This window comes from Meriones unguiculatus, chromosome 8 (genome assembly GCF_030254825.1).
Source record: "Meriones unguiculatus strain TT.TT164.6M chromosome 8, Bangor_MerUng_6.1, whole genome shotgun sequence".
Taxonomy (NCBI): Eukaryota; Metazoa; Chordata; class Mammalia; order Rodentia; family Muridae; genus Meriones; species Meriones unguiculatus.
In genome coordinates, this window is record NC_083356.1 from 17,684,853 (window position 1) to 17,709,999 (window position 25,147).

The 25,147-nt window shown below is 55.9% G+C and overlaps 1 protein-coding gene across 8 annotated transcripts in view; it reads left to right on the forward strand.

The window, feature by feature from the left end:
* Positions 1-25,147, forward strand: part of Shisal1 (shisa like 1) — a 107,103-nt gene that overhangs the window by 43,728 nt on the left and 38,228 nt on the right. For 3 of the 8 annotated variants that reach the window (XM_060388912.1, XM_021630839.2, XM_060388910.1), the window contains exon 2: positions 24,245-24,340. In XM_060388912.1, coding sequence (XP_060244895.1) covers positions 24,274-24,340 — 67 coding nt within the window. In that variant the 5' untranslated portion in view covers positions 24,245-24,273. Of the gene's footprint in view, positions 1-252; positions 582-2,424; positions 2,650-4,817; positions 5,188-16,254; positions 16,469-24,244; positions 24,341-25,147 lie in introns of those variants that run through there. The other 5 variants (XM_021630838.2, XM_060388913.1, XM_060388911.1 and 2 more) reach the window with 5 other exon arrangements.

Sequence of the window (25,147 nt, forward strand, 5' to 3'; positions counted from 1 at the left end):
AAGAAAGAAACCGGAGAGGGAGAGGAAAGAGGGGAGAGGACGGAGTGGCGGAGGAAAAAAAGTAAAAAGCTAGGAAGAAAGAGAAAGGAAGGATAGAGGAAAAGAAAAAGGAGGGTGAGGAGAAAGAGCCGGAACAAGAGAGAGATGGAGAAAAAAAACAAAGGCGGAGCGAGAGCAAGGTGGAGAAGAGAAGCGACGGGGAGGCGGGGGGGGGGGGAGGACAGAGAGAGAGGGGCAGAGAAGCACAGAGAGAGAGAGAGAGAGAGAGAGAGGCAGAGAGAGAGAGAGAGAGGCAGCGAGGCAGAGAAGCAGAGAGGCAGAAAGAGGCAGAGGCAGCGAGCGGAGCGCAGGCCGAGCCGGCGCGGGGCAGCAGAGGGCGCGGCGGCCCGGCTGAACGCGGAGCGGGACACGCGTGGGGCGCAACGGGCGGAGCGCGGCCGGAGCCCCGGAGCCCCACGCGCCCGCAGCCCGGCGGACAACTGTTGCGGCGGCGCGCGTGGGCAGCCCCGCGCCCCTGCAGGCGGCTCCCGCGGGCGCCGGCTCCCGGCTGCATAGCGAGGAGCGACCGGCGCCAGCACGAGGTGAGCTGGGGCGCGGGGCTGCGGGGTCCCCGCGCTGCTGCGGAGCGCGGGCGGGACGGCGTCGGGGACGACGGGAGCGTCGGAGCCGGGCGAGGTTGCTGGTCGCTCGCTCGGGCCGGGAGACGAGCAGCGGGGTCGGGCTGGGAGTCGCCGCGGAGCGCAGACCGCTGGGGAGTCGGTGCGCGTGGGGCAGAGCTCTGGAGCCGCGCTGAGAGCCGCTTGGCTGCCTGGGTCCCCGCTCGGCGACACCGGGGACCCCCCACCCCCCTCCAAAAGGCTCAGCCACCGCCGCCTTCCGAGGCCGGATCGATAGTGATCCCGCGCCCGGGGCTGGGTGGCCCGGGCGGCGGCCTCCGAAAAGCTCATTAGCGCCAGCAGTTGTCATAGCAACGAGACCCCAGCGTCTCCGGGTTCTATTTATTCTAATTATTATTATCATTATTAGTGTTAGTATTTCTTATCCGGCCAGAGGGAAAAAGAAAGGAAAGGGGGCGCGCATCCTGGCGCCTCCAACTGTTCTCTCCTTGGAAGGAGCAGCGCCTACTGCCTGATGGGCCAAGCGGAGTCTGGTTCTTGATGGGGTCCCTCAGACTAGGGTCCCTGAGTGGGTGCTGAAGTGGGTGATTACTACCCCGGTCAGACCCCTGGGGCCACGGAGTGCCAGGGAACCAGAGTTACATAATTTGTCCCGAGGGTATTTACATACAAGCATCTTTGTGCCCACCCCCAACCTTGGACTTTTCTGTGTTTTCTGGTCCCCTGGGTTTAGTGGGCGCTCCTGCCAGGGAACCCCAGCCTGGCATAAGAAGACGAAAGTGCCTTGCGTGGGAAACTACAGGGACCTCTCTTGAGGCTGCGTGACCTTGAGCAGGGCTCTCAACTCCTCTGAGCCCATCTCCCCCCTCGTCTGTGAGGCAGAAGGGGAGTGGTTCCCGTCAGCGGAGGCTGCTGGAACCCGGAGAGCAAGCCTGGTGAAGTTCCTGTGTGTGACCCCAGGCTGTCTCTGGACCGGTCTTCCAGATGCTAAGATGACTTGGTCACTGACACTCTGACTATCAATGCTGGCGAGCCTGCAAGTTGGGCTCCACCCAGAACCAGACAACCCAGAAGTTAGCCCCTCCGTCCCTCTTTGTTCTCGTTTTATTCTAACTGCCTAAAGGTGCCAGGAAACCTTTGAGACTGTCTACCTTCCGTCCCCTTGTGGGGGCTGATTGGAGATGCCTGTCAGACCAGACTCTGAGACCAGACTTTGGTCCCTGGTATCAACCCAGGCTGGTCAGGGCTGGTCCAGAACCTAGGTTTTCCTCCCTAGATCAATCCTTCTTTCCCTGACGGCAGGGCTGCATGCTGGGCCGGTCCTGGTGGAAGAAGAGCTGGTTAGAAAGTTCTGTTGCCCAGCAGCCCCTGTGCCTCAGTGCTCAAGCTGAGCCCAAAGCATCTGAGCAGGATTTCTTTTAAAATTTTGTTTTAGTTTAGTTGTTTTGTTTTGTTGAAACATGCTTCCATGCTGTAGCCCAGGATGGCCTGGAACCCATGATGTCGCTCAGGATGGCTTCAGATTCACTGCACCCCTCCTGAGCTTCAGCAACCAAAGGGCTTGGATTTACTGGCTGGAGCCACCACTGCCTCCCAGCTGGGATGGGGGTGGGGTTGCAGTTGGGTGGGGGTGGGGGATGGTAGCATTAACCTCATAGTCACGCCGGGTCCCAGTGCTGACTCAGGCCTCTATCAGGGCAGGCACAGAACTATAAAGCGGGAGGGAGAGAGGAATGCTTCTGGACCAGCCACTCTGCTGTCCTGGGGGTAGCTGGGCTGAAAGGAGGGGCATGGTTGAGGCTGGGGGCCGTTCTGCTTGCTCAGCCCTTCACACAGGCAAGGGAAAAGAAAGGGGTTGGGACCTGTCCAGAAGGAAAGCAGCTGAGAGCCACTCCCCGATCACCTGTCATCCATCTGTCCACCTACTGTTTGCACACTGCCCTTCTCTACTGGCCCCATGCCTGGGCCTCGATGGCTCTTGGGGAAGCAGCTGAGGAGCCCTGAGGAGCCATTTGATCATGGGGCACAAGAGGTAGGCACCCTGGAGAGGGTAGGGTTGAGAGATTTGTGGATCGGCTAGAAGGGAGAGAAACTCTCCACAGTAAAGTTGCAGACAGCGGGGAGGGGACGGACCCTCCTTGGCTGGGAGGGCAGAGGAGGTGGCACAGCAGGGCCCTAGCAACAGACACCCCTATCTTCAGCCTGGGAATGGAGGTAGGGAGTAGGGGGTGGTCGATGAGGAGTAAAGCTCCCCAGGCCTCCCCCACCCCGAGGCTCCCGGAGGGAAGGGAGCACGGAAGAGAGGTGTAGAGAGGAAGGAATGTGTCCCTCTGGCACAACTGTAGCCCTTGGCCGGCCCCTCTCCTGCTGCCTGGGGCCTGGCTTCTGGGGGAAGGTGGCAGGTGGACTCCAGGCTTGGCTGTGTCAGCTGCCTGTGTGCCTGCAGGAAGGGACTTCGCTGACACAGACTCTAAGCTTCACCCGCAGCGGTGGGGTTCCATGAGGCAGGCGGCACGCAGGACCATTGTTTGGAGCAGAGCCGTCTTCTGGACTCTCACACCAGCCCTCGAGGGTACATTTGCCGGTTCTTCTGGAGGACCAGGCATGGGAGAGGCTGCTGATGAGAGCTCAGCAGGCACCCTGCTACTGAGGACCAGGCCACATTGCCTAGAACCCAGCCTTTGACCCTCCGGGAGAGGAAGGAGTTGGATCTGCAGGTGCTGTAATGACCACTGGGGGTCTTCTTGCAAGTATCGTCCTGCTAGCTTTCCTCAGGGTGGTCTCAGAATGTGTCTCTGCCTGTGCTCTGCCTCTGTTAATTCATCCTCCATGACTGCGGGCACTCCCTGAGCATAGGGGCCTTGTTCTTAGCCACCGTCCTGTACAGTAGGTTCTGGAAGCTCAGCAGCAGGTGTGAGTGAGGAGGTTGTCCCGCCTGTGCTGGGTCACACCTCCTTGATGCCTTGTGTGTCTCCTGCCCTCTGGGTGCTGCTGTACAGGCCTGGTGAATGAGGTCCTGTCTCTTCCTCCTCCTCTCTCCTGCCCTTCCCTCCTTCCAGCAGGCTCATCGCATTCCAGGGCCCCTTACTATGGCTGCTTTTAGATGGGAGGGTGGCAAGGACCTTGGGCCTGCTCAGACTTACCCCTAGGAAGCTCCATCTAGATGCAATGAGGGCTAAGTCCTCGTTTAGCACTGGCTGTCTGAATAGACCATCTCCAAATGGGCCTGGGCTGTCCCAGCTGCCCTGGTCCTGCTGATGTTGCCCCCATAGACACACAGCACAGCCCATTCCCTTCCTTTGATGGTATTCAGTGTCCTCCTCTGGGTGTCTTGACTTAGCCTGTCCCTGGCAGGTTGCGGACACCTCGGCTTGGAAAGTGCTGAAGGCACCAACAATTGTAGCCTGTGAATACCTCCCTCCATAGTCTATATTGGACATAGGTGTGGACACTGGGGACTGTGAGTGGCTAGGAAATGTCCCCAGGAGGTATTTGAGAGCCAAGGTTATCTAGCCAGTGATGGTGGGTGTCACTCAGGGCCCGGAGGAGGGGTGCAGATGCTTCACAACAGATGAACTTTCTCTACCCCCCACCCCCAGGCCAGCTCCTGAGAGTCACCTCTTTAATCCCTTCCCTGGCCATGTGAACACTCATCATCCAACCCTGTTTTCAAGTCAGCCTCAGTGAATAGGGCATATAGATCACCGTGCACCCAGCACCCTGCTCTCACCCTCCTGTGAGGGTGCTGTGAGCTCTCTGCACAGCTGACCTCAGCAGACCCGGGGTACACACACCTTGGAGAATAGAGATATAGCCCCGGCGCATCTCAAATCACACCCGTTTAACAGTGAATTAAGTTCTGTGAGTCCTGGGAGAAAGAGAGAGAAAAAAATATTTTTGTTGTTCACACTTCCCTGGAAAACAAGACCAATCATGGTCTCTTAAAAGCCAGTTGCCTAATCTGCTTATTCCTGCCTGGCGGCCTCTCAGGAACGGGCAGAGGGAAGGCTGGAGGAGGGACATGGCTGACCTGGCTGAGAGCCCTGCCCTCTCAGCAGTGTGGGGCTGGTGAAGTTGGACTCCCGTGCCAGGTCCCGAAGCTCCCGGACGCCCGAGGGGCTCCTGATAAATTGCCGTTTTCTTGGACATCAGCACTCGCTGAAGGCAGGTTCCTTCCAGCTTCTCGTCCAGCACGCTCGCTCCCAGGCGTGCTTCAGCAGTGACGGGGACAGCTTCGCGGAGGCTTGTGGGCAACCTGCAGCTGGAACCCAGCTGAGAACAAGCGTAGTTAGTGTTCATTCACTCCCAGCTCCCGGAGCAGCCTCCCATGCTGCTGCTCGCTCCGAGCCAGGCTCCGAGCGAGCGAGCGAGCGGCGGAGAGAAGTTGACCCCTTTGCCCTGCTGTGCTGCACAGACTGGAGGAGGAACCAGGAGGGCTGTTGGAAAAGGGAGCTTCAGCTGGCATCTTGAAGGGTGTGCAGGCGTAATGCCCAGCAGAGGAGGCAAGGGACGCTTCTAGAAGGAATGATGTATGTCTCACAGAGACCTGGCCCCAAAGTGACATCTCCAGGTTTGAATACATTTCCTTTTTACATTGTAGCCTGATGTGTGTCTTTTTCCTAGACCTTTGTGCCCATTGTCACCCATCACACAGATCTTTGATTCTCTAAAGAGAGCTGAGCCCCCCGAGAGCAGGCGGGAAGGTGGCCAGATCCGACATAACCTGGATGGAGTGGGCTCTGTGAGGGTTGGGGGCAGCAGAGAGGCTGTTGCTGTTACCGAAAGTCAATACTGAACTAAAGAGCTTCAGACGCTGCTGGCTCTGGAGCCTTTCCTCTCAGCTGTGGCAGGGCCTGGGCTTCAGGACACAGGGCTTGGGTCTGCCTAAGCCCACTGCGTGCTCTGAGCCCCGTTTTCTGCACATCTGGAAACAGGCAGGTGGAGCCTTTGTAAGTCTGTGGACAGGTTAGCATCAGGGCCCATGCCGTCAGCACGGCAGGAAGCCCACAGTCCCATCATCTTGTTTGTGCTGCTGTGATGTTTAGATGGCTCAGGCTTCTGGGAGCAGGTCCGGAATGTGACATCGCTGGGTGTAACTGCCTGGAATCGGAGCCCTTTTGGGACTGAGCCCAGCTGCTGTGCTGGGGCCTGTCACCAAGGCAACGAGCCCTGGGAGTCACAGAAGCTATACTGGGCTCCATGCTGGACAAATCTGTCTTCTGCATGCTACCCATTGGGGGGACCTTGGGTAAGTTAATGGTCCTACAGCCTCAGTTTCCTCACCTGAGAAATGGGTGACTGTTTAGGATGCGTTTGTTGCTGGCTTCAGGGCCCAGCCAGCTCTCTCAGAAGCACCGCTCTGTGATGTAAACTGTTAGTCTGTGGCCTTTGCTGCCTCAACATTCCCAGGAGAGCCAGAAAAAGCAGATGCATGGTGCCTGGGCCCCTGAACCAGGGGTATCCATAATGGAAGTTGTCGCTGGGAGGATGCTGAAGCCCAATGTCATGTCCCAGTACCATGGCAACTGCTAAGCATGGGGTGAAGAGGCAGTGAGGGCCTCAGCAGCCAGGGGCCTTATGCTTCCTTCTGAGCTCCAGTGGCTTCAAAGCCTGGTGGACCTGAATGAGCACAGTGACAGCTGTGGAGAGGATGAAGGCAGGGGCTGTGGTATTCTGGGCATGCCACCAGTCCCACTGTTGGCACCTCTGTCCCACCCCAATTCCGACTCCTCTCTGATCCCCAGGTTCCTTCCTCTCAGGGTTCTTGTAGGATTTAGGTGAGTCTTGTACATGGTCAATGCTCAGCGCACACTGTCACGGCATGACATATATACTTTTCACTTCTGCTTAGGTCTAGCATGTTAGACAGGCTTGCTCTGTTGGAAGGGAGAGAGGGATTGCCAAGTGAATGGGATGGATGGATGGATGGATGGATGAATGAATGAATCATGGCAGGGGAAGCACCACAGCTTCATGACAGGGCAGCCTAGGAAAACTTCAAAAGTCTAGCTCAGAAGTGGCACTCTCCTGTCTCTCTTCCCACCACTAATTTGTTGACTGGGTTGGTGGCCCAACATGGGGCACAGGTTCTTTGGTGTCTCAGAGTTTGGTCCTGTAGCTGGGCAAAGCCACATTCAGCTTGAATTTCCTTCCTCCCCACCACCTTGGAGCTCCCTGACTGTTTTCTTCCCATCATGCAATGGGCCACCTTGTGCTGTCACTGCTCAGAGTCCTGGGAGCAGAGACACCGTGTTCGAAGGGCGCCTGCCGCCTGTAAGGGAACAAAATCAGGGAGGAGCCTGGGCTCAGAGCTGCAGTGATGAGAGCATACGAGGCTTAGGAGCATCATGGCACAGCAGTGAGTGCCACAGAGTCCCCGATGCCAGTTCTTCTCAAGAGCCCAGGGCACAGAACAGAGAAGGGATGGCAGAAGTCAGGGATGCTGAAAAGCAGCCACAGGAAACTGGGCAACCTAGCCAGGTCTCTGGAAGACACCCCCCCCCTTCCTCCTGATCACAGCTCTATCCTGCCACAGCACCCTCTTTCAGGTTCATGGCAGGTCCTAGCAGAGGTCTTTCTAAAGCAGGACTCACCGGAGCCTAGCCAGTTTCCCTCTCCTACTGTGGGAGAAGAATTCTTGGTTGGCAGGGAAAGGAAGGGAGAACGGTGTCCGACATACACCCACCCCTCAGTGTGGTGGCCTCACTTGGTGACCTTTTCCCTCTCTGCTTCAGTTTCCCTCTTTGTGAAGTGGGTCCACGTCGGTTTGCTGAGGGCGCAGGGTCCATTCCTTACCACCTGTTACCTAAATGTCTGGGACAGCAAGACAGGGCAGCTATCCCGGGGAAGGGACGGGCCTGCAGGGGAGGCTCAGAACCCTGCTCTGTGTGGTTCCGGCTTTGTCTAGGGTGTAAGACAGACAAGGAGGAACTAACACAAAAGCCTGGTTTCCGTGCTACAAGCCTTCTCGGAAACAGGACTGGGCAGCTCAGTTGTCCCGTGTGCCGTATGTTCTGATCTGACTGACCTCTAGGACTTGCCCGACAGGATCGGAGCCTCTGGTGGGGCCGGGACAGTCACCTTCTCTTCTCTGAGGTATGACTGCTTTATGAGGAGATTCACAGATATTTGGGCACAACAGATATGGAGCAACTCTGTCTGGCAAGGGGTGGGAGCCTCAAAGAGGCCTGCCTGGAGGAGGTTGCAACCCAGGTGCTGAAGAGGCTAGAAAGGCAAAAGGAGCAGCAGTTAGAGCCCTGAGGAATGAGTTTGACACACTGTCCACGTCGTAGCCTGGTTACCCCACAGCACCCATGTAAAACGGAATAGAGGCAGGGGCCGTAGGATTCCTATCCCCGCCCATGAAGGTACAGCACGGAGTTCTGGTTTTACCCTGTAGACTTAGAATGACACGAATGCCACCACCGCCCACTGCTGTGCCCAAAGCAGATATTACTAATCAACCCATCATAGCAGAACAGGTAACCCAGTCCTCTATACAATATGGTCCTGTTAGTCCCTAAAAGAGGGTACATAGCTACCCTGCCTGCTGTGGGTAGTGGGACCACAGAGCTGACAGAGTCCTTTGTGTCTATGCTCAGCTCCACACCTACAGTACTCTTCTGGACAAGGGTGTTGAAGGGTGTGGCTCCATGGCCCCAGCCTGCCTGGAGGGTCCTGCCCTTCCTAGGGAAGCAGAACTATACCACCAGGAACATCATATCATTATGGATCCCTAGGCAGGGGTGCCCCTGTGGGGTACAGACCCTTCCCTTCTGGAGCCAGTCCCTCACTTGTCCCCTGCAGGTCCCAGGTCCCAGGATGAGCCCAGGACCAGCCTTGGTAGTCCATCTAAGCCCTGGCTAAAAGTGGAGAGAGAGAGAATGTCACCAGGAGAGAGACCAGCCAAAGGCGCTCGACTTCTCTCCTGAAATCCAAACAATCGGACAATCTGTTCGGGATCGATTTAGAAGCAGCAGAGTGAAAAAAAAAATCAGCAAATACAGTGTGAAAGCTATTTTCTCTCCCTCCGGCGCGGCTGGGAAGCGGCTGGGCTGGAGTTTATTTGTAACCTGGCCAAGGCTAGCCAGACCTTCCCCTCCCCATAACCTGCTCATGCCCCACCTGCCCACAGCAGCCTCCTCTAAAACCACTTCCAGCTGAACACCTAGGGGGTTCTCTGCTGCGTTACCCTCCTTCAGCCTTGGGGAGCCAACACTGGCAGGGGCCCCAGAGGACATCCCCAAGGCACCTGGAGGGGTAGCTCCCAGAAAAAGTAGGTCCCCTGCCCCTCCCCTGGGCTGAAGCCCTGTACACCAGGGACTCAGGATGGCACATGCCCCCAAGAGTAATCCCGCATGTTTCCCTAGGCCCTGGGATTGGGGTGGAGGCTATGTAGTAATTGTTTAGTAAAGGGCTCTAATCTGAATGGTGAGTGGAAGGGCAAGGGGAGGGAAGGAGAAACAAAACAAAAAAAAAAAAAAAAAACAAAAATGAGCCTTTGATTCAAGTGCCCCACTCCTGGTTGTGCTATTCCTTGTGGAGGTGGCCAGCCAGCCTCCATTGCCTGGGGTCCAGGAGGTAGGCCTGGAAGGTTGAGACCCTGCATTTCTGTGACCACCTTCTTTGCCGGCCCGTGGGGCATCATACTCCTCATTGTCCCACAGCTGGACTCTGAGCCACGAGCTAATTATTTGAAAGTGACAGACTGAATACGGAGCCAGAGCAGGCCAGAAAGCTGACATTTTCCTCGTGGCCTGAGTGGCCCCCACCAAGGGGTCTTAAGGGCTGTAGGTGACTGTAGGCACCTCTGGGCAGTGGGAATGCCAGTGGCTCGAATGCTCCTGCTCTTTCTTCAGTCACAGGGATGGGAGGGGACTCCTGGTTGGTTCAGGGACTGGCAGCTCTCTCCCCTAAACTCCGTTTTCTCGCTGAAGTCCAAGGCCAAGAGCCAAAGCTCAGAAAGATTCTGGACGGTGGAGATCAGACAAGCTTAGGGCTAAGTCCCAGGAGCTCCGCTGCTGGCACAGCATCTCTCTGGGCTTCGTTTTCTCTTCTGAGAACTGAGAGCAGGCCCCCTCTTTTGAATACTTCAGGCGGCAAGGAGCTGGGTGCACAGTAAGTGCTCAGGACAGTCTTGCCCTCCTGGTTCCACTGCGTGGAAGCAGTTAAACCCTCTGGGACGGGGGCTTGTTGGGGGGGAGGAGTGCAGCGATGGGGGAAGGAGGTTCCCCAGATGACAAAGGGATTAACGTCAGAGCACAGGGAACTCTCCAGCCCCAAGTATCTGAGTTCCCACCCTGAGCCACACGGGAGTCATGAGGATGGGTCTGGATTGGCTGGAGGCAGTATAGAGATAGCCCCATACCAGGAAGTCTGAAACTCCAGTTCTCATCTGCCACAGGGTGTGTGACACCCCCCCTCCCCAAAAGAGGTGATGTTTCGGATAAGGCCTGTGTCCTCCTCTGAGGCTCACAAGTGGCCCTGTCCACTCCTGGCCATCCTTGAGCACACACAGAGAACCAGCAGAGAGAGGGACAGCTCCAAGGTCAAAATTCACCCTCAAGCCTCCCAGGCCAGGCTAGAGTCGACACCCCACTTTAAGGGCTAAGTCACAGGGCCCTTGCTCCCAGACTCCCAGAGGGCTTCACTCTGTCCTCAGTGGCTGTAGCTGTGACCACCCTCTGCGGACATGCTCCGGGTCCCAGATCCTCTCCTGCTACGATTCTCCTTGAGACTTTTTGCAGACCAAGCTCCTTTACAAAAGCCTCTGGTGTTACCTCCCTGGTGGAAGAAAGTTCTGAGCCTGCAGTCCCCCAAAGCGGTGCTAATTAGACCTCCAAGACGCTTGTTTACCCAGACATCAACGACGCCACAAGATATGGCAATTTCCTCTCCATAACCAGACACCTTCCAATTGAAAAAGGACGGGTCTCCCAGGGTGGGCCAGGGGAACACATTGCCCTTTGAGTGTGCATGATGGGGCCCTGATCCCCAGATCCCCATCCGGGTGAGGCCCCCAAGGTGAGCTTCTGTCCTAGTTTGCTTTCTATGGCTCAGATAAAACACTGAGCTAAAACCAACACGAAGAGGAATTTTTTCTTTTTTCTTTTGGCTCACACACCCAGGGTCGCACTCCACCACTGAGGGAGGTCAAGGCAGGAGCATGAGGCAGGAGCCTGGAAACAGGAAGAGAAGCAGAGGCCACGGAGGGGTTCTGTTTTTGGGGGTTTGCTCCTCATGGCTTGTTCATCCTGCTTTCTTATAGAACCCAGGACCACCTGCTTAGAGGAGGCGCCGCACACTGTGAGTTGGGCCCTCCCACACCAAACGCCATTCAAGAAAATTTACCACAGACACCCTCACTGATGGGAGCCTGTTCTCAATGTCATTTCCAGATAACTCAGCTTGTGTCAAGTTAATGAAAATCTAACAGGCACAGCCTCTAAGTGAAGTTTCCTTACAGTGAGCTCCCCCCTCCCCAATATGTTCCCCAAGGTGAGCTCTCCCTAAGGCGCACACCCCCAAGGCTGGCTGAGTTTTTGGACGGTCCTTCCATCATCCCCTCTTGGCATCTTGGGCGGTGGCGGGAGGAGCAGATGATGTGCTGACGGGCTGTTCTTGTTCCAGTATGATTAGCTCTCTAGTCTTCATTAGTGTGGGGGGTGGCGGTTGAGGCGAACAATGAAGGAGAAGGTAGTAGCTGGTGCTCTCTCTGCTGTGAGGGGGCAGAGGAGGGAACCCCTAGGTCAGGAGTGCTGGAGTCTGACCTCGGAGGAGGCACAGGCAGGAAAGGAAAGCCATTGGGAGCCCAGGTATCTCCTTCCACTTCTAGGTCATCAGAGGTTTGGTCGGGTCCTGAGGGGAGTTCTTAACTAAACCAGTGACCCCAGCCATGCCCGGGTAAGGAGGCATGAGGGCCCCACATGGTGCACTCAGACAGGACAGTTGTGTCTTCGTTGGTGTCTGTTTGGGGGGCATAGGTGGGGTCATCCTTTATCTACTCTACAGCCCTCCCCCCTCTGCCCAGGAACTCATCCTGGGGTGAAGGCAAGTCAGGGAGGTGGCCATCCAAGATAAAGGAGTTTGGGGTTTGGGCTGCTAAGGAAATCTTATGGGGATCTTGACACAGTTACAGCACCAGGGGCCACAGGATTGCAAGCCAGCATGGAGAAACTGTTTCCTGCTCAGGTCTGGGAGAGTAAGAGCTTATATGTGTGCCCCAAGGAGGTCAAGATCCACTCCCTGCAGCCTTTGGAAGTGCCTGGTCCTCTCTGTGTCTAGCCACGCCTCTGAGAATCCATCTTGGAGGTCACAGGTCATTCGTGGGGCCACTGTCATGGTTGAGAGGAACATCCAAGTCTTGCCTGTTTCATGGTGGCAACTTTTGTGTCAATCTCAGGGCATGTGAGTGGGGCCCATTAATCCCAGCCTTGGACCAGGTTGAGAGCGGATGTGTGAGGAGTGGCCACAGTCCTCCAGGACAGCTGAGAGACTGACTGTGCCTGTCAGGGAGCGGGGCTGTCTCTGTGGAGGTCCTATTTGCATGAATTTGAAATTGATTGGCCCGGAGGCAACTTCACTTTATCACAGATGACAAAACCTCTGGTTGGAACAGCGGCCGCTGTCAATTAGCCGCCTTGGTGACTTGGTTTGTTATGGTTGGCACCGTTGCGCCTCTCCACACTCCCTCCCCTTCCCCCTATTCAGCATGGTTCCCCCATGGGTTCCAGCCCAGGGCAGCTCAACCCTGCAGACTCTGCGAGCTGTGACACCGAGAGCTGTTAGCATGTAGCCAGGTTCCCAGGAAGAATGGGGCAACCCAGGGCAGGCACTTCCAACCAGTTCCCAGGAGTGCAGGGCCTGCTGGGCCAGGGGTGGCCTGAGGGCTTGAAAACTGATGGTTTGTGCTAATAAAGCTTTATTGAACACAGCATCCAACTTCCACTAGCTCTGTCTACAGCCACTTCCTGACTACAGGACTAACAGAGGCATAGTGACCACCCCCTACAGGAAATGTTGCCGGCTTCTGGTTAGACCATCAGTGTTAGAACTGGAGTAGCTCTAGGAACAGCAGTGTCGCCTTCCTAACCACTCCCCACCCTCACTGTCTGCAACAGCCACACCCCAGGCACTGTGATCAGCCACATCCTAGGACTTCCCACACCGCAACAAAATACCTGAGGCATCAGCGTAAAACAAGGAAAGGTTGTTTTGACTCATCGTTTCGGACCACCGGTCCATGGTCAGTTGGCCCTGTTGCTTTGGGCTCCTGGTAAGGCAGAGCATCGTGGTAGGAATGTGTGATAGGAGAAACTCCTTTACCTCCTGGCTGGGAACAAGAGACAGTAAGAGGAAAAAGAGGCGCTGGGGTCCCAGCACCCCTTTCACGCATGCCCCAAGTGGCTGAAAGACCTCTCACTAGGTCCTGCCTCTTAACTGACTACCTCGCAACAGGGCCAAGCAAGAGTTAAAACCCTCAGTGCACAAACACTTAACAATGGGACCCAAGCACCATCCCATTAGACAGATGGAAACACAGAAGCTGGGAGAGGGTCCTCATCCGCCCGGCGTCCCAAGCTGGTAAGCTGTTCTCTTTGGCATCCTTGGCAAACTCCCCTTTCCCCCAGGGCACCACCTAGCCAGCTGGCCAGCCACTCTTGTCTCTTGCCAGTCTGGATCCAAACAAAAGCCTCTGCTAGGAATAGTGTCCCCTTCAGGCAGGTCTAAGAGTAGCCCATGTGGTTTCCCTTGGGCTGTGGGCAAGGCATGAATGTGATCCCCGGGAGAGCCGATGGGGGCTATTCTTTTACCTCCCCCTCAGCAATCCACAGAACCAGATTTCTGTTTCCTTCATCTGTCCCCTTTGGGCTGTGAAATCTTGGAGGGTCAAGAGAGAGACCAGAACATAGGCCTCTCCTTTCCCCAGCACTGAGAGAGACTATTTATAGAGGAAGGAGAGAACACCCCAAAAGGCCAGGTGTTTTCTTGGTCATTCAGTGGGGCCACATAAGAGGTGACCTGGGCGCTGAGTGTGGGATCCCCCACATTAGACCAAAGCACCGAAATATGACGACGTCTGTTACTGTTGGTCCCAGTTGACAGGTGAGGAAACTGAGGTATGGAGTCTCTGACCAAAAAAGTCTCCCAAAGGACAGGGTTCTGGGGCTCACTTGAAGGAGGCTGGGGATCATTGGGGTACAATTCCCTTCTGGGATCAGAGCATCTGTGTCCAGGGCCCCAGGTGGCACAACCTCGGCGGGGTTCCAGTGTTCCCTGTTAAGTGCATGTGTGTGTGTGTGTGTGTGTGTGTGTGTGTGTGTGTGTGTGTGTGTGTAAGCCAGAGTTCAACATTGGTATTCTCCTCAATTGCTTTTCCATCTTATGTTTTGAGACTGGTGCCCACTGATGCAGCTGTGCTGCCCATTGAGCTCCAGGGTCCACCCATCTGTGCCTCCTGAGCGCTGGGATGATAGACACCCTGTACTGCACTTGGTTTTCATGCAGGCCTTTTCTGTATTGCTCTGTATTGTATTTGAGGGGCCTAGACCACAGAATCGGATCTGTTGCTGCCCCTGGCTTCTGGCTCTTCCCCATCTAAATCCGTGCGGTACCCTCGATAGATGTTTGTTGTTACTCTGTGGTAGAGCAAATATCCCTGTCTGTCTGTCTGTCTGTCTTTACCAGGGTCAGGTACTGGCTGCTGTGTGCCCCCATTGTCCCTCGTTCTCCTCTGTGGGCCTTGTCCCAGCTGGCTGTCTTCTGATACATCCAGTAGATACACATTGTACAGCTCTCTTCAGCCTTGTGTCAAAGAGTATTGATCTGAATTCAGACTTGGGAATGTGAGCATGTTCCTTGGCTTGGCATGGCGAGGGTGGCCTGGGATGTTTGATGTGACCATTCTTCGCTTTGACACCTGAGGGGCTCCCACAGTTGGCCGTCTCGAGGCACATTTTCATCTTGGGCCACTTCCACAGTGCCACTATGAGACCACTCTAGAACTTGGTGCCCCTGAGACAGCGGGACCTCTGCTCGGCCAAGAAGGGGTGTTAGCCATACTCCTTAGTCATGAGGTCTGGGTGGTCAGAGGGGGAGGACCCAGGATGTGATGCAGAGAACCTGACAGGCCCCCTCCTGGGGCTCTTTGCTGGCATGCAACTGACTTCTTCGTGGCTCTGCTTCTGTCGATGGGGGAGGAGAGGACCCTAATGTGGTGTCAGCTTCGTTCCCCCATGGCCCTCAGGAGACAGTGACCAAAGCAGCCGAGTGACCCAAGTAACACCCAGGCCATCACAGCTAAGAAGCAGGAGAGCTGAGACTCGAACCTGCAATCAGACTCCAAGCTTAGAGCCCTTCCTGCTCCCCGTCAGAGACTTCGGTTCGGGTCTCAGCTTTGTCACAAGCTAACTGTGCCCTGGCTCGTGCACTGGGGATCAGCATGGCACCCCTAACCTTAAGGATGATGTGACCACCCAGCCCCTGCCACAAGACTGTTACGTGACCAAGTGCCCCTCGGGGCACCCAGCTTTCTGGGCTGCCACAGTCCATCTGGATTATGGCTAGATAAGGGAACACAGACCCGTGTGTGATGCCTGCCAAAAAGGATAAAAAAAAAAAAGGTTTATCTCTGGCCTGGCTCAGGAAAGTGGATTCCAGGGGCAGCGGGCGGGAGCCTGGGGAGCTGGCCTCCTTTATGGCTTGGCTCTTGATGCCACCCAGAAGCTGCAGCACAGGCTGCTGTGGGGATGCCAGCCCAGGGCACGCGGGGGGGTGGGTGGGGGAGGCTGAGCCGCACAGATCTGGTGTGCAAGGTGTTGTAAGTTGAGGCAGCCAACAAAGTTGATGTGGAAACTGAGATGCAAGGTTCCGGGTTCTGTCCAGCCTGAAATAGCACAAAGAACAGGAAAGGGTGGCTTTCCTTGCAGAGAGGCCCCGCACAAGCTCCTCAGGTCTGCCCATGACCTGGCTCTTCTACCCCTCGCTGTGTGATTTTGGGCTAGTGTGAACCCTCTCTGTGCCTCAGTGTCCTTATTTCAGGAGTCTAGAATGGAAGGTAGCTGGGAAGAGAATGTCCGGGGGCCTGAGGTGAGGTGGGGGTAAGCTGAATGCTCCATGAACCGGCAGGGTGGGACCTCTACTCCGGGCAACGGGCTGGACGGTGGGAGATGACGGCATCCATCATGGAATTAGGGCAGGGAGGAGCCAGGACAGTATGGAGTCAACCAACGATGACGGACTACCACCTCCCCGGGCTCCTGAGACATCTGTCCTCATTGCTGATACTGAAGCTCATTTTCTTCCCTGCACACCTCAGGGCAGTTGAGGGTGCAGGAGGGATCCACGGAGCACCACCCTAACCCCTACCTGCCTCCTCCAAGCCAAGACTCAGGGGGTGCACATGTGTGCTGAGCCCCGGCTAAAAGGCCCCCGGAAACCCACCACAGCTGGGACATTTCACGGGGCTGTCTTGGTCTGCTCATCTGAGAACTGATTCTCACTGGGTGCTGAAAGGGACCTATGGGACAGCGAGCCCAGAGTCTGTCCCACCGGGAGGATGGAAGGGGTTGCCGGTGACATGCTCCTAGCCTCTGCATCCCGGGAGCAGCCAGACTCCTTCCGGCACACACCCCACTGGGTGGGGTGGCGGGCTGGCGGACTGGAAGCCTCCTTTGACTATACAAGGCCCGACACAGCTACTAGCCTTGCTTGGGGTTCCGGGCTGATGGCTACTGAGCGCCAGGAGAGAGACCAGAAGCTGCAGAGGTATCACAGTCAGTGCAGGAGTTTCCGGACGCTGCCTCATAGAACTCTGCCAACAGGGAATGTCTTGTGGAAGTTTCCAGGAGAAGGTAAAGACGGTTGGGGGGTCAGTGTCAGGCGCCTGGGCGTTCCTGTAGGGGAGCACAGACAGCTGGCTCGTGGCCTGTCCTGTCCGTGTCCTAGCTCTGTCACCCTTTGCTCTGTGGCTTTGGGCTGGTGCTGACCCTCTCCCTCTGCGCTTCAATGCCCTAATGGCAAGAGCGTAGCATGGAAGGTGGCTGGGAAGAGAGAGCTGGGTGAGAGACTGGGTCCTGAAGGGTGCTGAGAGCTGCAGGCCTGAGGTGGGGGTATATTGGGTGCTTTGTGGACCAGCAGGACACGGTGATGGGGGCAGGGGGGGGAAACAAGTCTGACCCACGTCTTCCTACTTCTTCAACTTCCCGAAGGTTGACCACCTTTAGGCGACCTGACCCTGGTGACAGCTGGCTTTAGACACGTGTACTGTTCCACGTGGTCCCCCTCCCTACCCAGTGTCCAGGGATGGCTTTCTATTCCTCCATGCCCACCCAGTAGGCCGGCCCTACTAGGTGTGTTTGCTAGGCAGAGCACAGTGGGGACAGATCATATCCCCAGGGGGCAGTGGCCACACCTCCCTGCGGGCCCCTCCCCTGGTACATAGTAGGTGTTCAAATGGTGCATCCTTTCCACTGTCCCTCAGCTCCCCACCCTCTCCTCCCCTGCACCCCAGTTGCAGGCAGTCTCTGTGAGCTGTGAGGTGACTCTGACGAGGTACAGCATACCTACCCTCTGTGTGCCCAGGGCACTCAATGGGCCCTGTCAGCCTGCTACTCTAGCCTCATCTTCCTTCCCCTCTCTCCCCCAATCCCACGGCTGCGAATCCACCTTCTGCCACAGGGCCTTTGCACGACTGCGCTCACCGCAGGCAGTGGGTCCTCTCACACAGACTCAGCCTCCTCTGGTTTGATTCAGGCCTGCTTACCTACCAGACCTCAGCTTCTAGGACTCAGACCAGTCTGGGCCCTCCTCCTGCTGCTCTGTGGGTCCCGGGCTAGTCTCACATGCTGTGTGAAGGAGCAAGTGATTTAATGAATGAATCTTCTCCTTAACCCTTCCCATGTCCTTCAGGATGGGTGGGCTGCCCCATCACAGAGAGGAAACAGGCTCACGGCCCTCGCTCCTCTCCCACTGAAGGCCCCTAAGACCGAGGGATGTCTTGGGAAAGACGCCAGACCACACCCACCTTTCCTCCCACCACTTGTCATTGTAAGGGACATTCCTCAAGTCACATTTCTTTCTGAGCCTGGAGTTCCTGATGCTGCTTCCCCTCCTCTGAACAGCTGATTGCTGTGGGGGGAAGTGGGGAGGCTGGCTGTACCAAAAAGGTCAAGGGTCATCTCTGCTAGAACCTTCTCTTCCTCGGGCCTTAGTTTCCCCTCCTGTGAAATGGGCTGGCAGTGGGGGATCTGCCTCAAACAGCGCACACAGAACCGCACATGGGTGTCGACTGGGGAAGCTCTGGAAGGCGGCAGTTGGAGCAGCCTCGGTTGGGCTCAGAACTTGGACCCTCTAGAGCCTGGTTGGCTGTGAAGGAAAGGAGCCATAAATGGGGATAAAAGCTTCCCTGGAAGGGAGGGCTTAGGAAGGCCAGAGGCAGTAAAGCTGCATTCTTGCCCAGTTAGACAAAAGAGCCTTCTTCCCTCCCTCACCTGACAGGGGTTCCTGGAGAAGATGGCGTCGTGCACACTGGGGCTCTGAGCCTGGTGCTCATCCCGGGAGCCCCGGAGCTGGGGCCTCTTGAGTCTACGTGGCTGAAGGGTTCAGGTGGCTCCCAGCCGAGAGGCTCAGCAGAAGGAGCCAGCCATTCGCACCATGCCTCTGTGTGGCCTCCCTTTTCCCTCTCCAGGGTTTCTAAAGCTTTGTCGATGTCCAGGCAGAGTGCCAGCAGCATTCCTACTCTGTGGGAAAATGAACGCTTATTTAGTGCCTACTGTATGCAAAACATAGAGGTGAAGTTAAGAATCTGGGAGACTGCCAGGTGATGGGGGTGGAGGGGAGGAGTTAAGGGAAAGCTTGGCAGAGCTGGGCAGGGAGAGCTGGAGTGGCACCCGGCATGGTCTTCACGTGTTTGTTTAAGGGCACGAAGCTTCTCAGGACCTAATCATTGCCTCCGGGAGCTGCTAGTGAGCGGCCCCACCTGTAAGAGCCACTGCCAGATGTGTGCTGTCTGCTGCCCCGCCAGCTTCAGGCCTTCTGTCTAGCCTCACTCTGGCCCTCGAGGTGGGTGGCATGGGTCCCCTGCCACACGCCAGGAAACAGACCGGTGAAGCAATTGCGTGCTGCTTCCCTCTGCTCGCCTAGTGCCAAAGCCACCCGTAATGATGCAGAGCAGAGTGGGTGTGCACCCCAAGTCCAGCATGAGTCCCTCCGTAGTTGGTGCGGGGCAGGCTTAGCTAGGCTATCTGTGCACCCCCACAGCTCTGGCACATCTCTTGGCCTCTCTGAGCTCAGAATCGCGGTGGGATTACAGGCCTCTAATCCCAGCACTCAGGAGTCAGAGGCAGGCAGATTTCTGTGAGTTGGAGGACAGCTTGGGCTGCACAGAGAAACTGTTTCTGGGAGTAGAGGAGATGATCTAGGCTCAGCATGGGATGCCTCCTGTGAGCCACACCCACTGTCCCACACGACAAAGACACCGGGCTGGCACCAGCAGGGATAGAGCCACAGCAGCCGTCTCAGGGTATTAGGGGCTAGCCTACCCTTCCAACCGCTGACCACTGACCGTTTTTCCTGGTTGCAACTGGTTAGGTCACCTCTCCTGCCTCCTCCCCCATCCATACGGCAACCACCCCAGTCTGGCTGGCCCAGTGCAGGAAGGCACCTTTGTTCCTTCTACTGCCGGAAGCAGATCAAAGGCACACACTTTGATCTGCCTTCAAGTTCACAGTGACGTGTCCTAAGTTCCAGGTACACATTGTTTCCCCCACTCTGCCCCCCCCCAAAAAAAAACAACCTGCTGACATCATGCCACTGACATCAGGCTGACTGCTGGGAACTTGAGTGACAGTTGCCACTGTGACACAAGGCTGTGAGTGGGCTATTGGGCATGAGGTGTGTGTGTCCATGCCTCTGGGTTGTGGGAAGGGGTGTGTGTGGGTGAGGGCATATTTCTTGGATTGTGTACATGCGGAGCAGACATGAGGGAATTACACGTTTTTTTTGATGTGTGTGTCTGAATGTGTATGGACCCTTCCCCATTAGCTGGCTGTGCAGCCTCCCATTCTGGTTTCTGTGTACAGGCACAGGCTTGACACTTGTCTCCTGGCCTGCTGTTCCCTCCACACATGCACAGTCTCTGACACAGACAGGGATGGCGAGCAAGATGAGTGAGGAAGATGCTGAGCCCTGTCCCAGCCCGGACGGGTCCTGCCATCTGCTATCTGTTTGTGGCTCCTGTCTGCTATCCACAGGGCTGTGTATGAGACCCTGGAGGGACTGGACCTGGCAGAATTAATTATATCAACACTAAGATCACTGCCACGAGGGGCCCAAGTTTAATCACTAGCTCATCATATGACTGGTTTCATGCCTGCTCCTACCAGGCCCTTCATCCATGGTTATCAGACCTTGTCTATCAGGTTTACCTGTCTCCCTATGGCAGCTCATCCAGTGTTCATCCGGTACCATGGCTGCTTCAGAGACAAGGTGACACTGACCTGTGCCACAGAGGCAGATCTGATATGAACATCCCAAATGGTTCAGAAGGCAGTGCCAGTGCAGGGGAGGCAAGAGGCCACTTGGAACCCAGAAGGCAGAGCAGCACTTCCTCCCTGAAGCTCTCAGCTTCTTCGTGTGCTTCGGGGACCTGAGTTGGCCAGTGACGTGTCCTTGTGGCTCCTGTCTGCAGAGGAGCAGGCCCTTGAGCCTCTGGTCCTGGCTGCAGGGTGGGGAGGGTGACCTGGGGTTGGAAGGTAGGAACAGCAAAGGTTCAGGGGAGCATAGGCCTTGGAGGCAGAAATCTATACAGTAGGTGGTATGGAGTGATGGAGTGGTGAGCACCAAGGCCCCAGCGTGGAGAAAGGCCTTGACTTCTAAAGTGTGCGATTGCTTCCTAAAGTGTCTGATGTGCATTGTGGAATGGGGACCATGGCTGCCTGGGAGCTGGGCTGGTGAGGAGTGCTGATACGGAGAGTTAAAGGCAATGATGCTGGCTTCACGCTACTACGGAAAGAGTCTTGGGGCAGCACAGTGCTCGTGTGAGTGCGGACGGTTTCAACCCTTGTTCCAGGACGCAGAAGACTGAAGGTGGCTCTTCCTGTCACTAGAGATGTGGTTACAAAAGGTGGCAGAGCCAGAAGGTAGCCCCAGGCAGAGTGACTGGCCTTGAGGATTGCTCCCACATTCCTGACCCTCTAGGCCATCCGGATACCCTGCTCATGCCCAGCAGGCTGGCATCAGGACTAATGACAGGCAGCAGGAAACCAAAGTTGCTGGGTGTCTGTCCAGGCCACTGAGGAGGCCCTCCATTATCTCTCTCCTGTTCCGCTGTCCCTTGCTCACCATGCCCTTGCCCTGCAGAGCCCTGCTGATGTGAAAACAGATCCATTCTTGGCGGTCTCATCCATGTCACCAAGCTCTGTTTCTCTTCACAGGCCCTTCTTCCTCCCCTCCCGGCCTCACCAACTTCGGTGTTTAAAAATAACGCTGTAATCTTAGAGCAGCGTTCCCCAGCTGACCGGCAGAGAGGGTGGGCCATGGTGGTGTGTGCCAACCGTGATCCTGGATCCTGTCAAACCTCAGCCAGGGAAGTCCCACATCCCTCTCAGGCTACTCAGGTCCTACGGGTAGCAGGAGAGCTACCATCTTAGGCAGTTGACCAGTTTTCGAAGTGCTGGAAGACACAGGGATAAATCTCAGATGAGCCTGTGCCGCGCGCTCGCTCCCATACTGTTTTGGCATTGGGAGGTGGAATGCTCTTTGTCTCCCGTCTCCAGGCTGAGTGGCTATGTGAGTCTGGGCTGGTCACTCGACCTCTCTGAGTCTTCGTTTCCTCTCTGCCGAAATGGTCTGTGGGTATCGGGTTAGTGTGGAAATTAGCCGAGATGATGCAGTGCTGTGTGGGGCAGAGCATGCTCTGTGAAGACCCAGCCAGCGTAAGGCAGCCACCTCTAGGGCTATCACAGTCCCTGTCCCTCTCCAGTGGACTGAAATCCAGCAGATGCCACTTTCTGCACGTCCCAGACAGGAGTATGTGACTGTGTGATGCTCCCTCCCCACAGGGGCTTTTAATCCTGGTTGGCTTCTCTGAGGCCAGAGCCGGGTAGGAAAAAAAGCGCCCTGTTGGACCACGGAGCTGAAAACCACTGAGACCGTCGAAGGCTGGTTCACAGTCAGACTCGGCCACAGGGTCGATTATTGTGGGCAGGACCTGCTGGGCCACAGGCTGGAGAGTACACAGTTGGCTCTGAAGGTGGCAGGAGCATCAGTCTCAGAGGAGACTGGTGGCATGCATTCCCCAGAAGGCCTTGCAGACCCTGGGTGCTGTTTGGCTATGGGAGGTAGAGTGAGTTCTGGGTCCATTTTGCCTCCTGTCTCAGTGGCCAGCGAAGGGAGGAAAACCTAGCAGGAGAGTAAGTGAATTAAGATACTGGTGTCAGGAGGGGGCAGGGCCTCACAGGTCTGAGTTGAGGGGCAAGTTGAAATAAGGGCAGAAATCCTGGAGGTACTTAGTTACTTATGTGACTCCAAGGGAGCAGGACCTGGACTGACCCCAGCATCAATGACAGCCTCCACAGCCTCAGCCAATATTCGGGGACTTTGCTGGGAGGGGGGACTGAGACAGAGCGCTGAGGTGGATGCCTCAAGCCAGCAGCTCTTTGATTCAGCAACCCCAATCCCCTTCTTGATATAGAAACAGAAGTCAGGCAGCCCCTCCCCACAGGCCAGGAAGGGGGCGGGGCATCTGGAGACCCAGACAATCTCTTCAGGCCTCCCTTCCCTGAGCTGTAGTGTGAGAACCTCCATCCCCACCCCCAAGTGGTGCAGGCATCTCAGGGGTGCTTTCTCCTCACAGTGCATTTTTCAGAGCCGGCCCTGTGGGTTTCCACATGGAAATCCTTTCCTAAATGTTCTCAAAAGCCTTAATCTCTGTTCTTCCTCCCAGGAGGGCCAGGGGCGGGAGGTCAAGCACGGAACAATTAAGCAGCTTACAGCTCAAGAGGAAACAGGAGGGGAGTAGGGTACAGACGGGCCCTCCCCAAGGCCATAGGAGCCATGCCACCATCAAGACTCACAGTGCTGAGCTTTGGCGACATTTATCTGAGAGTCAAGCTTGTCCCCTCTCTTTGGCAAACTTAACTACTAAAGGTCCCTAGAGGTCAAACACACACACACACACACACACACACACACACACACACACACACACACTCCTCAAGACCCAGGCTTCTGGAAAAGGAAAGGCTTTTCACATACATGCCTGGCCAACCTCCGGATCATCTCAGTGGCCCTCAGCCAACCCCAGCTCTCTGATCTCTGAGGAGACAAAGTAAAGTTCTCCCTTGTTGACACTCTCCCACCTCTTCCCTCTGTAACCAGAGTGAGGTGGCAGCAAACTGGCTGAAGAAGGCTGAGGTAAGGCCTGGAACGGAACAGTGTGGGCAGAGAAAGTGGCACCCCTCTGTGGACATGGCTCTTGCAATGCTGAACTGTATTTTTTGGCAGTGCACTTGGGCATTGTCCCAGACTGTCCCCGGAATGCTGATCTTTGCTCTGGAGACACCAGAACCATGTGAAGGGGCTGGAGTCTATCCTGAAGATGGCAGGGACATAGGGATGGGGTAGACAGCCAAGCTGGGGAGGAGCACAAGGTCCCCTACCTATGCACCACATAGGCTGTGGTCACCAAGTTCTAGGTCCCTTTTTCTACAGATATGACTCTTCTGGGCACTTTCCCTGAGTGACAGTCAGCCGGATTACTCCATGTTTGTATTTCTGGGTCTGTCTTAGTTCAGCAAATACAACGGCTAGCCAATTCTCCCACTCAGTAGAGTGTTTCAGAACCTCCTTTCCTTTTTGCAGTACTGGGAATTGAACCTGGGGCCTTGCACACTCAAAGCAAGCACTCTACCACTGAGCTACATTCCCAGTTCATTACCTTTCTTTTTAAGGCTGAATAATATTCTACTGTGTGTGTATACATGTGTTTGGTTTATCCCCTGGTGTCTGTGGAGACTTAGGTTATTTTGGCTGCTGCAAGTAAAGACTGTGGGTATCAGGTGTGAGTACACGGTGGAGCTTCTGCTGTGGTCCGAGTCTGTGGTCCGAGTCTCCCAGCACTGGCCCCTGTTCACCCATGAGTGCTAGGGCTTCTACCCTGGGACACATGACATCAGGAAAGGCTTCCTTCTCCACTGTTTGCTTTCTCTTTGGTCGGCTGCTGTGTCCCTCGTGCCTAGAAGTGTGGCCTGGTCTGTGTCTGCTTGCAGAAAGGTTAATGGAAGTCGCCTTCAGAGATAGCGCAGGGAGGCGGTGTCCCTAGCCCTGAGGTGGCAGAGGTAGTGGACCTGTCATCCCCCTCCTCCTGGACACTTCAGATGGATGGTGATTTCACCACCTGCGCCATCGGCATCCTTTGATTAAGTCTCATTTTGCCGTGAAAAGCAAAGGAGGTGATGGGGCTGCTGGGGGAAGGTCACTCATGCCAGAGAGGAAATTGGATGGAGGTGTTTTTATCCTCCATTCGCCCGCCCCGGCTCCTGCTGGCTGCTGCCTGTCTGCTGTCCCTCCTCTGCGGGTAACAAAGCAAGTGTGGGGAGACAGTTGCCGCGACTCTCTGTCTTACACAGGCAGCGCCGGACGGGCCAATGCCAGCCGGATGATGACCAGTTGTAGCCAGCGGTCCCGGAACGTGCTCGCCGTATTCTCCCTGCTGTTTCCTGCAGGTAAAACTTCTGTGGGGCTCAGGGGATAGGAGGGAATGTGGGAAGGGACCCTTCCAGGGCAGGGCTGCAGCTGGGGCTTTTCGTGTCAACAGGACAAGGATACCTTAGTCTCCTGATGATGTTGTCCTGAGGTGCGCTGAGGCCCTTTGGATGCCGGGGGGGGGGGGGGGGGCATGGGACTGCCAAGCGCCTGCAACTCACACTTGCTCCTCTAGTTCTGCAAATCAAAATCAGGCAATGCCAGTCTACCTCTTTGATAGGTGAGAACTAAGGCTGGAGAATATAGCTAGTGGAGGGGCTAAGATTCAGACCCTGGGCACTAGAGCCACACCCTCCTGGCACTAGTCAGTCTCTGGGTGATGCTGCAGGCAAGCTTGGACTTACAGAAACCAGACCCTCTGTGCCTCCAAACTAGAACTGAGCCAAGACTAGAGACAGCCCAGCATGGCCAGCCAGGACCTAGCCTGAGCCTGACCCTACACAGAGGCTCTCATGGCATTGTCTGTCTGTGTCCCACCCTCTCTCCTCTTCTGTATCATTCTGTTTCTTTGTATATTTTCCCACCTCTCTGTGTATCTCTCATGTATCTCTCTGTTTCTTTTGTATATCTCTTTCACATGTCTCTCTCATATCTCTTTCTCAATCGTGTGTCTGTCTCTTTCTGTCTGCTGTGTGTGGCTCTTCCTCTCCTCTCTGAACCTTCCCCACATCATGACCAAGCGATTGCTCAGGGCCCGTGGCTTCCTTCCCTCATCCTTTGCTTGGGGTGTAGCTCAGAGGAAAGATTGTGAAGGGGCTGGGTGGGGA